General features: G+C 37.8%; 1 protein-coding gene across 1 annotated transcript; it reads left to right on the top strand.

Moving 5' to 3' along the window:
* The first annotated feature begins 324 nt into the window (after window positions 1–324).
* On the top strand, window positions 325–13698 carry LOC141389147 (gametogenetin-binding protein 2-like). Its single transcript, XM_073960214.1, has 5 exons — window positions 325–979; window positions 8385–8951; window positions 9020–9198; window positions 10462–11887; window positions 13009–13698. The coding sequence occupies exons 1-5, from the start codon at window positions 881–883 to the stop codon at window positions 13213–13215; spliced, it is 2478 nt and encodes an 825-aa protein (XP_073816315.1). The 5' UTR covers window positions 325–880; the 3' UTR covers window positions 13216–13698.
* Window positions 13699–13745: the final 47 nt, after the last annotated feature.

Raw genomic sequence — 13745 nt, forward strand, 5'->3', positions numbered from 1 at the left:
CCATTAAAAAAGTAAAGGAACAAAGCTATAATTTTACCAGAAATGACGCCCAACTTTACAAACGCTATTCAGGTCACTTTTGTTTGAAGAGAAGTGCAAGTTTTTGGAGTACGGAAATTGGATTTTTCTCAAAAAGTTGCAAAAATAGAGTAGAACCAATGCACCTTTAAAAATGTGCCCCGGATGAAACGATCGATTTTCCAATTTACTGTAAACAAATTGTAAAATGTGAACTCCCTAATTGGGTGAGACCAAAACACAACACTGTGTATGTGAAAAGGGTTGATTATTTCCTTCCCAAATGTGGTATCACTACTTTAATATGCAACACGGAACATTGATGTGTGGTGATGCCACGTAATTATATGACAAAATTGCTCATATGTTTTTTGTTTTGATATTGATTATCATTAAAAACATTAACATTAAATTTTAATTAATCATTATTGGGTTAAATTGTGAAGCTAGATAATTAATTGCATTGTTTATAGTCGATGATTCTCGTGTGTTAATGAAGAAACCAACAGAGTTGCACAATCAACTAAATAGTGTGGCAACATCATTTTTCTTTCGATCAAAGGAGAAAAAATTGCTGAACGAGACGACGAGTCAAGTTTGTCAAATTTCACATCGGTTTTTTCTTTATTTGGTGAAGTGAGAAAAAAATCGGGAAAACTCTGCGCGATAGAAACAGATTTTCTTTTTTGCATAAAACCCCTTTAAGGAGTAATTTGTAAATATTATTTTAATATTGTTCTTGGATATAAAAGGTTTATTGATACAATAACCAGAAATACGAGGCATACGTGGTTGAAGAAGAAGAAAACGAGAAAAAGAAAACGATAAGCGAGTGAATTCTGTTTTTTTTTATTAATAAAACATGGCGCGTCTAACCTACGTCTATAGAATGGAGGACATGAGTTATGTGAACGTCGGCCGGAGGCAATTGCCCGTCAGTGCTGGTGATGATAATCTAATGGTAAGGGCACTTCTATGATGATGATTAACACGGTGTTTTTCCAGTTGCCGTTGCCAAAGTGAAGTGATGAAACTAGTAGACAATTTTTAATGGCAAGGCAAGGCGAGTTTTTCATCATCAGCAATATTCGTCGTAATCATCGTAGTAGTGTTTCGTGAAGAAATGTAACAACGTTTTTGGGGAAATTATTTATTATTGTTGTTGTATTTTCTTTGGTGTGATGTGAGTTGCCGTCTTTCATTGTTACCACCACCATTATAACAATCATAACCATTCCATTTGCATCCGCCGCACCACCACACCACCACCCTCCTCCCATTTTAAGGTGCAGCTGACTCTGATTAAACTTGTTGTTAGAGAGGTATTATTTGGTGCTGTTTTGTATCTTCTCGTAAAGTCTCGTAGTCGTCGTATATAGTACAACAATATTAAGTGATGCCGTTTACTTCGATCGAATACGACGACAATGAACGATATCTTCTTTAAATTTGTTTGTTTTGGAACAAAAAAACCTTGAATTTTAAATTGTTTATCACTTGTCATGAGAGTTTGTCGTCTGGTATTTTGTGTGACGTCGTCGAGCTATACGCACTATTTTTGTGAACAAAGCAAGACTTTGAAATCAATTTATTGGTATTAGTTAATATTGAAAAACCCATTGGATCATATAAACCAATTCCTTACTTTCTTGATCAGTGCAAACTGTATAACATTATTATTGTATGTACTACGCCCACAATAATAACCCCCACTTCCTTCATAAATAAAAATCACTTATAGAAACACCTTCATAAGTTATGTTTTTATGCAACTGAATATTGATTAGCTTCGTAAAAAAATGTTTAAAAATACTTTCTTTGATAGCCTTTATATTTTGTTTTAATCTCTTTCCATTGTTGTTTTCTTCAGCTCAGCAAATTATTGATGTTGTTGTGTTATTGGATTTTCTTTGTGACCACCATCTCACATCTGAGAAGAGGCTGCATAAAACAGGTTCAACATATAATTTAGTTTGTTAGCATTGTAGCAGTAGTCGTACGTACTACAGCTAGCTATTGTATAGAAAAACGCATACAAATCAGAGATGGGATATTCAATTCTTTTCCAAAATTGACGGTCATTCATTTGTATAAAACTTTATACATAGAGATATGGGAAGTTTGGAAATTGGTATTCGAGACGTTTACATTGTTTCATGTACAAGACGAGGTGACAGCTGAAAACTCGTTTTTAATCCATCATTTGATTTATATTCATTAAAGTAGGATTTAGATTCAAAACTGAGAACTGTTTGTGGTCTCAAGCTGCGACAAAAATCGAAAAATCAATATCAACAAATTTCAATGACAATTTAGCAAAGTATCTAAACATGTTTTTTTGGCTAAAGTATTTTTTTATTTATTTCAAGCATTTACTGAAAAAATCGGATCGATCCGACGATTACCAATATTTTTGTAGCGCCTTCCCATACAAGTGGGTCCACTGTGCATTTTTCCTGGGTTTTCAAATGTTTATTATTATGCTTGGATTATAAGGAAACAGGTGAAATCGCTACCGTAGTATATTCCATCGTTATGTACATGTAAAGTATCTCTAAACATGATTTTTTGGCCAAAGTATTTTTGGCATAAATTGAAAAAAAAAAAATTGGCAGAAAAATCTGAAATTTTTACCATGGGTAGAACTTCTCGTCCTGATTACAAAAATATAAAGCTTTTCGGGGGAGTCCATACTTCCCAAGATATGGGCCTCTGAAGTTCCGAAAATTCCCTAGTTTTCTTGGAAAAAAAATACAAATTAAAAGTAGATTTTGTTCCCGTGCCCAAGATTTGCTCCTGTCCATAGGAGAAAGCCTTAAATCCCCGGCCAAAGGCCGGCTATTTTGATATACATTGTATTGCATATGATAGTGTATTCCGCAAGCATTGATACCCATATTGTCATTATCCGTTCAAAAATGACGAAGTTATAAACAAGGGAATTTCCGGAACTTCAAAGGCCCATATCTCGGTAAGTATGGACTCCCCCCCGAACAACTTTAAATTTTTGTAATTAAGACGAAAAGATCTACCTGTGGTAAAAATTTCAGATTATCCTGCCTAGTGTTCGTATAATCAATTTGTTTCGTTTTTTTTACTAATTTTAAGCATTTACTGAAAAAAATCAAATCGTTCCGACGATTAGAAATATTTTTGTCGCACCTTCCCTTACAAGTGGGACCACTGTGCATTGTTTCCTGCGGTTTCAAATGTATATTATTACGGTTGGACTATAAGGAATCAGGTGAAATCTGTCGCAGATCAAGTTGTAAATCTTACCACAGGTATGCCTAAGGATTTTTTCTTGCGACATATTCGTCTTCAAAATTCCCTAATTACCCGTGATTTTAAATAATGTTTTAAGCTCTGTCTTTAAAAATCATAAAATTTTATTTATTTTTTTTAGCATGAAAGGAACTGAGAGGTTGACAGATATAACCATATTGGATCGCTTTAGAGTGATATCCATATTGCATTTGATCGTTCAAAACAAATGAGCCATAGTCAAGGGATCGGAACCTATCGACCTATGCGGCTACCTTTGGTTAACATGATAACTTGATCACAGACGTAGCCAGGCGGCCCAGACCTGAATACTTTTCAATTGCCTGACATTTATATGTCCAATATAAGCGGCCAATAAGATTATTTTTATGTCGCCCAGCGCTGTGGGCTGAGAACTTGCTGACCATGATCCTAAAGTCTTAAACAAGTTGTTGGTATGAATTGCTCTAAAGTTGTGCTGCACATTTATTGGGGTTTTAAGTGGATTCTCGCATCGAGATTCTCAACTCACGCTTTGGAAAGATCATCATGACCTAGAGATAGGGAAGTCCAACCCAAGAGTTTTTAGCCCAAATGTATGTTCGTTTATATATATTTTCAAAAATTCTGCAACCTTGGACATGAGCGTCATCCCTATCAGTTTAAGCAAGTACTTCATCGAAAACATCTTGTGCCAATGCAGCGGAAAAATGTTTGTATCCACATAATCTGGTCCACTTTTCCACTGTCTAGCGCTAACATTTGCATACTACACTGGTGCCGCATAGCTTAATACAGAACGGCCGGCCTATTACTTATAAGAAGTCAACAAGGTTTCAAGGGTTACATGAGAACCTATTTCCTACCTCTGATATTGTCGCAAATACCTATGGCGACTTAAACATGCTATCGAACGTTACACCCAATATTCCATCATCGACCAATATGTCCAGGGGGAGCCTCATTTCAGCTGTCCAGGTATTGATATATTCATGTTGATCCAGTTGCTTAAGCTTTACCATTGAGATTCCCTGTGGATCAAACGCTTTGGATGATTTTGCGATTCGGATGACATCTGCAACATCACTCATCATAAGGTGTGGGGTGTGTTGTGAGGGCTCTTATACTGCGTAGCACACTCCTCTTTGCCTTATCACTCTCGGGGTGTTCTATAAATTGCAGTCCTTCAGGTGCTCTAGCCACTTTTTCCGCTTATTCTCGCCTACAAGTCTGTTCACTTCAAAAGTAAGTTCCCTAATTCATCACGCTCATTTGCTAGTCCCGTTATCTCTGATGAAAAATATGGTTGCAGCTGTGCAGCTACCCAAGGATCTGAGTGAATAGGCGGCTCTCTGAGCGATGATTGTTAAATTCTCTGAACCCTTGCCAAACAGCTTTTCCATGCTTCAGAAAAGTACGGCAGTCAGGGGTTACTATATTATATATGTAGAATATTTAAACAAATAACAAGGATTATTTTAGATTTCAATGGACTGACAAAGAAAAATCCACCACTACTGAAACGATTCAAAATATGGGCCACCTGTGTTCTAAATATTTTTTTACATTGTTTTATTTAACTTGCTTTGGTGTCGGTTTTTTGTTTTTCTGCTTAAGCGCTTTTGTGCTTAATGAAGTTTTTCGAGTTCAGTCTGTAAAATACAAAAATGATATTAGAACCGCACCCTACCCCCTTACCCATGCAATGTGTGTCATCGCCACTTACAGTTAAACAACAAGCGTTTTATTAACCAAAAATGTCTTGCCCTCTTTTGCTCCTTCTCGATATGATTTTTAATTATATCTTCCAAAAATACTATAAGAGATACTACAAATATATGATCCAGGCTTTGTTTTAGAGTCTCAATATTGTTCGTTTTTTCTTTGCTCAATATACCTATCTCAGGGGGATTAAAGTTCATAACTTGTCTCCACTTTTTTATTAAATTGCATTTTAATAATAAAAAATGTTAATTTTGCGACTTTAAAGCCATGAACATACATACATATGTATGTATGTATATCTGTTTGTATATATGTATGTGATTGCAATGATTACATATACACACGTGTTTGGCCAATGTAATAAAAATTGGAAAAATATCTTAGTATGTGGTTTATTAAGGTAATATCTTATCTTGAAGGTAACGTTCATTTAATAGTGGTTTGGGTTTTGTTTTTATTCTTAAAGTTTTGTTTTGATTGATCACAAGAAGAATGCAAAGAAATTAAAAGAAAATTATTGTTTAACTGAAAGTTTTTAGTAGTGTGATTGTGGCTGTTTGTGGGTCGGTCGGTATATTGACAGTATATGATATACAGTATGATGTACAGTATATGCAACGAAGTACGTTGGAGGAATTTAGCAAATTCTACAGGATCGGCCTCCCAAGTCAATGGGCTTTGTTTCCATTCGGAGGCAGTAGTGGAATTTTGTAACTCATTTTTCGAGTTACCGACAAAAAATGGTAAAATTAAAAAATATAAAATTTCAGTAATTAACGAAATTTGTTGGTAAGTTTGTCAGCGCCCCAAGTACTGCCGGCCAGCGACTTGTTCCTACTTCGTCGCAAACAGCTGTGGCTTGCGCGGACGACTTAAAGTTAACTAATGTATTGGGGTAGTTTGGTAGTTGGGTGCCACCGTGGTGTAATGGTATCCACACCCGCCTTGCACGCTAAAGGTCGTGGGTTCGATTCCCAGGCCAGGCAACATCAAATTTTCAATGGTGGCAAAATACCCCTCAGTGATGTTGGCGACAATTCCTGAGTATTTCAGCCATGTAAAACTTCTCTACAAGTGGTGTCTTAGGACACGCCGTTCGGACTCGGCAATAAGCAGTAGGTCCCATATCATTGAGCTAATATGAATCGGGGTGCACTCATTGATATGAGAGAAGTCTCCCTTGTCCCATCTGGGATGTTTGTGGAACAATTATATTAATATTGGGGTAGTTTGTGTCTGAATCAGGAAACCATCGGCCAGTATGTCCAGAGAAATCTTCTATTCAGTCGTCCAGATGATGAACAGTGTGGCAGTGTATTTAGCGGCGCATATTTTCATATTCCTTAGACAGAAAAATGCTCCAAGTCATTAAAGACATTTAATATATCACATCGACGATGGTACCCGACGCCAAGCCCGTACAATCATCCGCATGCATTACGATCTCTACGATGTCTGGAGGATGTGAAATTTCATAAAGCTTCAGGTCATACATTTCCTCCTTGGGGAACTCCCTATTCCACTCTACAGGCCAGGGGCTTCTTATTTTTGAATTCTACAAACGATTGGCGTCCACACATATATTTGAATATTGTGTAGTTTCAAACACTGCTGGAGGGAAGTTTTCTCTATGCCCCCTCGAACAGCTTGGCACAACCTGTTCGGGTTCAGTTCTCCACTGATATGTGTGGATATGTTGTGTAACGCTATTGTGGTGCTGTGCATTTTCCTGAATTCATACTGATGTTGGGCAAATGGGAAACTGCTTCTCATTGGTTGGTTTGTGCAACAAGGGTCGACTTTAAAGTAGAAGTTGGGCTGTCTCTCTCGACACCACGGTCCTCTTGACGATAGAGATCTAAATCTGCAGTGGCCCGTTAATAAGTCCCACAGTGATTATCATCCATAACTTATCGAGTGAGAGAAGGGAGGTAATTCTACTATGAGAGATTACAGGTAAGATTGCTTTGGATGTCCCTCCAGGTTCCATGAGCTATCTGCGGTTTGCCTTCTCAAAGTAGATTACACAAAATTTGAAATATAGTAGCATATTGGTAGCCTAACAGATTTATCAATAGGTAAATCGACTGACTTAGAGGCACTCCCAGGCTAGTTCATCTGTCCATTCGTTTCCCATTATATTAGTATAACCCGGAACGGCGTGAGTTTAGTCTTCCCTTTGTCCTAGAACTGATTGGGATGGTTGACTACACCCGAGGTCTTCAATAGGCCAAGAATCTTCAGTCACTGGGCAACTGGTAAACTTCTTCTCATTATGATGATAATTGCCTCAAGAATTTTCCCTAGTGGTAAAATATGGTCCTGTACGATTTGAATACGGACATCCTTTCCTAGTTTCAGTAGCGGGAAAAGTTTTTTTCATGGTTCCGATATAATATGTTTGACAAAGCACATATTGAGGACATATGTTGGAAACTAAACTCTTCATGCTTATTAGGCCTCTAATACTCCACCGCTCCCTTCGTCCTGGTACTCTCAAACTGATTTATGAAAAACGGGTAATACATCTTCGGATCTGTCACTGACACGTTGTTATATATTTGTTTGTCTTGAAGAAAGCTTCGGCTTATAGCCATTATAGTGACTGTACAATTAAGCTAATGCGGCTGCGGATAAAAAGGTTTGTATTAGCTTCAATTGGAACTGTGGAAACTCCCCAGTGTCAATATATGAAAATAAAATATTTCTGCAATGTCCATTTTATTCGAAGAGCTGCTTTGGTACAAGTTAAAGTCTCAACATAGCTTACTTTAGGACGAACCAATGAAAACAAGTGATAAAAAAGGCTCCTTATTCACTGAGTAAAAGCTTCTAGTTCTAGTGGATAATGATTGCCAAATTCAAGTGTATCTTATTCTATGTTGTTGAAGTTACTTTGACAGTGACAGTGTACTTTTCTGTAGATAACTGTAGAAGTTAAGCGACTTCGCCATCGAAAAAATTCATTTTTGTTGCTTTGAAATGGTTTGTCAATTTTAATTTGGTTATTTATATGAAGACTCACTTAGCGACAGATTCAAAGAATCCTATGAGCACGTCTAAAATCCCTCCATTTTGCGGTCTATAAATACGCTAATCTGATCATCTGTAAACAATCACATTTGGTTCTTTATAAAAAGTACCTTCGGTTGCCTTTTAGGGAGCCCTTAAGATTGTCTAAAATTAATATCCTATTGATCTTTTATTAAACCTCATTTTTGGTCGTCTAGAAAATGTTGCTTGGTGAAATATAAAATAACTCCCCTTCGGCCGTCCTTCTTTGTAAAGATACTCTTCAAATCGTCTCTAATGACAGAACATATAATCATTGTTTTGTTTTTGTTTTATCATCAAAAATATTATTTCCCCTTTTCCAGATGTTAATGGATTTAAATAGTAAAGGCTTGTGCATTGATAGTCCTCACATACGTGGCAAAGAACTCGAAGAGTTTACACGAAAATTCAATCTACTAACAACGGAAGAATTACAAACATCATTAGAAATTAGTAGCAAAACATTTGTATCCGTTCTAAATCAGTGCGTTCAATGTGTTGGCTGTCGACGACTTGTCGAACGTCTGTTCTATCAGCTTTCAATGTCCGGCCATCCAACATTGGATCCTTTGGTATTGAAGAATTCCTGTGTCCTAAGTATAGCCGAAGAGAAAATGAAAACACCACAAGCACTGGGTACACTTCTCTATCGTCATCATGAAATTCTGAATAACCTGCTCGAGAGTAAATTACGGAATAAGACCAGATGTGTGCTGCACTCGCTGGATGCATTCCGTTCGAAACCATTTTCAGAGACATGGCGTGAGGTGTGGTCTTCAATGAAACATAATTGTCGTGATGAATTGGCCGTGATCGAAACAAAAGAACTGCACGAAGTGTTGGAGAATTATTTGAAGAAGCATAAATTCTGCAATGGCTGTCGTACGAAGGTAAGTTTGTGGAACTTCAATTTCAATATTCAACTTATAATTGGTTGTTTTTTCTCTCTTTCTTTCAGATCGAAAAGGCTTATAAAATCTTAGTGGGTGAGACGACAACAAAAGAGAAAGGCTATGTCGCCGCACTTTATGCTAATATCAAAAAGTGTCATCCCGACAAGCATATACATGTTTTCACAAATAAAATCGACTTTCTCGACGCTCTTATAAGGCGCGCCGAACCTGAAGTCAACGGAAGGTGAGTTCAATATTATATTTGAAATAAATTTTACAACATTGACGCTACTCTCTTCCCGTTTATATGGTCCTATGGTCTATAAGGAATCTGACTCGTCGTCAATACTTTTTAGCTTGCCTATAAATGATCCCAGTGTTTTCTATATAAGTACCATCTTAGTTTATTTATATTAGATAGATTGTAAAGACTTTATATAACAACTATCTTCAACTCGTTCATAGACTTCACTCAGTTTTTCTGTAAAAAATCTTATTCTGTTCATTTTAAAATTCTGCTCCCCCTATATCCCCTTTTGATATTGTCTATAAATACTCCCTGCAGCTCCTCTATGAAGATACCCTTCAGATCGTCTATAAAGACTCCCTTCAACTCGTCTATAAATACTGCATTCAATTCTTCTTTGAATATTCCCTTTAATTCATCTATAAAGAATCTCTTCACCTCGTGCCTTAATACTCCCTTTATATTGTTTATAAAGACTCCCTCTAGCTCTTCTGTAAACACTCCCTACAGCCTACAGTCTATAAAGACTCCCTTCAGCTGGTCTATAAAGATTATCTTCAGCTCGCCTAAAAAGACTCGCTTCAACTCGTATACCAAGGCTCCCTTCAGCTTGCCTATAAAGACTCACTTCAACTCGTCTATAAAGACTCCCTTCAATTCATCTATAAATATTCCCTTCAGCTCGCCAATAAAGACTCCTTTCAGCTGATCTATAAAGACTCCCTTTAATTTGTCTATTAAGACTCCATTTACTCGTCTATAAAGACTCTCTTTAGTTCGTATATAAAGACGTATAGAAGACTCCCTTCAGCTTGTCTATATAGATTCGCTACAACTCGTCTATAAAGACTGCCTTCAATTCGTTTATCCCTTCAGCTGCTCTATAAAGACTCCCATCAGCTTGTCTATAAAGGCTCCCTTCCAATCGTCTATAAAGACTCCCTTCAATTCGTCCATAAAAACTTCCTTCAATTTGTCTATAAAGAACGCTTTCAATTCGTTTGTAAAGATTGCCTTCAATTCGTCTATAAAGACTCTCTTCAGCTCGCCTACAAAAACGCATATTTCCGCTTTGCTCATCTATAATGACTCAGGTTTTGGTCGTCAATGAAGCCTGCCCTGTCATAGCGTAATATTCACAACCTACGAATTATGTTGTAAATAATTGTCCCCACCCTTACATAAATAATATAATCAACACTTGTTTCATACTTGACTAATTCGTTGTTGTTTGTCTCTTTCTTATCCTCATTTTTTCAGCTACTCTAAACTTAGAGAACGTCATGCGAAAACATTAGAAATTGCCCAGGAGGAAGTTCTCACCTGTGTCGGTATGATTATGTATGAACGTTTACGTCGTGTCTACGTTAGTTTGCGTGAGGAGGAACGTGCCTGTCAAGTCTTAGCTGCTGTTGGTGTTCACGCGCTTTGTCAAAGTTTTGACATGTCCGTGGAGAAGAAACAAGGTATTAGCAATTTAGAATTGCTCTACCAGGAGATAAGCCGCGCCGAAAAAGCCAAGGAGCATAAGCGTGAGCAGAAGAAATTAAAAAAGAAGAAGAAGAAGAATGAGAAGAAAAATTCTCGTGTATGTGAACGCAAAGATGTTAATGTTGGGGAGCAGGAAGAGGATGAGGATCAACATGGTAGCGAAGATGAAGACTTACATCATGAACATCGTGGCGCAAAGAAGATTTCAACGGGCAGTTTAACAACATCGACTAATGATGATGGAGATGAAGCCTTGGGCATCGATGAAGACGACGAGGAGGAAGATGACGTAGATGAAGAGACAGTGGGGAAGAATCGAAAGAATGTGTCAGCTGCTGGTCAGAAATCGAAAGAGTTTGTGGAAGAAGACGCAGGTGTGGAATGTGATCATCTTGAAGAGAATCACGAAGACGACGATGCGGATGATGTTAGTGAACATCATAAACCGCATTCAGCAACTATACAAAACTCAGCTCAGCCAAATACTCAGCAGCAGCAGCAAAAGAAGAAGAAACAAAAGCAAAAACAAAAACTAAAAACAACCCAAAAGAAAAATTCCCCCACCAGCAACAATAATAGTAACGGCACTCAGAGCAGCAACAAGAAGAAGGAGAAATCTCAAAAATCAGAATTGATGAGCGTCTCCTCCAATGGCAATCAACAACAGCAGGTGTTTGGTGTTAAAAACAACAACACCTCTGATCGAATTACCACCACCACAACGGCTAATGCCACAATAAGTAAATGCAACGATTGTTGTCATTCGTCAACATCCGAGTGTCCTTGTGAAAGTGATATCAAAGATTCTGGATATGGCAGTGAACCCTTGTCTCATGGCAATTCACGTACCTCAAGTGTTGTTTCATCACCCGAAGATACATCTGAGGGTTCGGAAGTATCATGTTCGGACGGTTTTTGCAATCATGAACGTGCCAGCAACATTGGCAAGCAGAAAAATGTGGATAATAACCACCACCCACATAAATGTCATTTGTCGTCGTTGTCGACATCGTCGGTTGATGACCATCACATCCATCATCATCACCACCATGATGATCATCAATACAATCGTGATCATTATCACGATGATGATAATCATCATCATCATAAATCGTTTGATTATAGCTTTGGTTCGGATTCGTGTAAATTCTTTCCAGAGGATCATTTCAATACGTTGAGTCTGCAACAAATGTTGGTAAGCTTTATAATGAGTTTATATGTTCGAAATTATTATGTGTTTGTATATTAAGCACTGGGAGAAATGATTAAGTACATACTAGAAGCAGTTGGTAAAGAGTGGAGCTAGAAGTGTGGTAGGGAGACGAGCAGAGGCAGTAGTATTAATAGACGAGTTGGAGAGAGTGTTTACAGACGTGCTGGAGGGATATTTTATAGAGGACAGGACGAGCTGAAGGAAGTCTTTATAAAGGACATGACAGGCTGGAGTGAGACGAGCTTGAGGGAGTTTTTATAGACGACGCCCTCCAGTCTTTATAAACAAGCCAAAGGGAGTTTTTATAGACGAGCTTGAGGGAGTCTTTATAGACGACATGGAGCGAGTCTATAGACAAGCTGAAAGGCGTTTATATAGCCGAGCTTGAGGGATTGTTTATAGACGTGCTGGTGGGATTCTTTATAGAGGACAGGACGAGCTGGAGAGTTTTTATAGACGAGCATGAAGGAATTTTTATAGACAACTGGACGTCAGTTTTATAGACCAGCTTGAGGGAGTCTTTATAGATAATTGGAGGGCGCCTTTATAGAGCTGGATGGAGTATATAAAGACGAGTTGTAGTGAGACTTTGTAGACGATCTTTGATGAAATCTTTATAGACGAGCTGGAGGGAATATTTTAGGCGAAGTTAGTGAGAGTCTTTTAGGCGAGCTGGTGGGAGTCCTTATAGAGGACAGGACGGGATGGAGGAAGTTTTTATAGGGGACAGGACGGGTTGGAGGAAGTTTTTATAGAGGACAGGTCGGGCTGGAGGGAGTTTTTATAGACAAGTTGGTTGGCGTCTTTTCAGACGAGCTTGAGGGAGTCTCTAGAGAGGGCTGTAAGGATTCGTTAAAGACGAGGTGAAGAGTCCTTATGGACGATATTTAAAGACGAATACATGGGAGACTTTATTGACGAACATAATAAAATTAAAGCGTCAGAACAGATCAATGGGGCCCACAATAGTGGGTACATAACTTCAAATCAATAGTCCCTCACATTCTGGGTGACCTGGTCCTCATTTTAACAATTTCTTAATTCAAACAAATTTCTCATCTCTCAATCGTTTTCTCTTTCCAATTTACCCATGTTTTTTTTAGGACGATTTCGATGGCGACGATGAAGCTGAAGAGAACTGTTACATTCCCCCAGAAGTGGTCTTAGAGTATCAGTGCCAACGTGAAAAGGTTCAACAACAACGTTTGCAATTACGCGAAACATTGCGTGAAAATTTTGCGCGTTTGTGTATGCAACAGGGACGTTCGCTGAACGCCTCACCCTTTACTGTGACTAATAATAAGTTGTAAAACAAACAAAATAATGTTGACACATCATTGTGGATTCTTGATAAAACACAGTATGCTGTTGCTGCGGCTGACTGGTGGGCGGCTCATTCCCATTAATCTTGATGACCACCACCCCCTAGAAGAGCTCAGCAGTCGTTTTATCCAGAATCAGTTAATTTTTGAAATTATACATAAACCAACCATACATCGATGAAAGTATCCAGATTATAATATTATGCAAAACAATTGTATTTTCCTTGGCCTTTCCAACCCCCCCAAAACCTATCAACAATATACAACATACATACATATATTTAACCGCAACATCATGCGATGATCATTGTCATCATCGCATCCATCATCTCTGTTACTGCAAACAAAAGATCCTACAGTTTGTGCCGAAAAAAATCACAAAGCGCATTACATGTTTTGATGAGTGAAGTGTTAAATAGAAAGCAAAAAGTATGATGCAGAAATATTCTTTTGTTTGTTTGCAAAAAGAAATCATAGACATTATGAATTGTTTTCTTTTTTTGTTTTAAAAAAATATA

The sequence above is a fragment of the Musca autumnalis genome, unplaced genomic scaffold, assembly GCF_047663935.1.
Source record: "Musca autumnalis isolate F117 unplaced genomic scaffold, ASM4766393v1 scaffold_1, whole genome shotgun sequence".
Lineage (NCBI taxonomy): Eukaryota > Metazoa > Arthropoda > Insecta > Diptera > Muscidae > Musca > Musca autumnalis.

Coding starts and splice junctions, on each gene's coding strand:
- LOC141389147 (XM_073960214.1), top strand. CDS start 881: ATGGCGCGTCTAACCTACGTCTATAGAATGGAGGACATGAGTTATGTG. Junction 980..8,384: donor CTGGTGATGATAATCTAATG/GTAAGGGCACTT, acceptor CCCCTTTTCCAG/ATGTTAATGGATTTAAATAG. Junction 11,888..13,008: donor TGAGTCTGCAACAAATGTTG/GTAAGCTTTATA, acceptor TGTTTTTTTTAG/GACGATTTCGATGGCGACGA.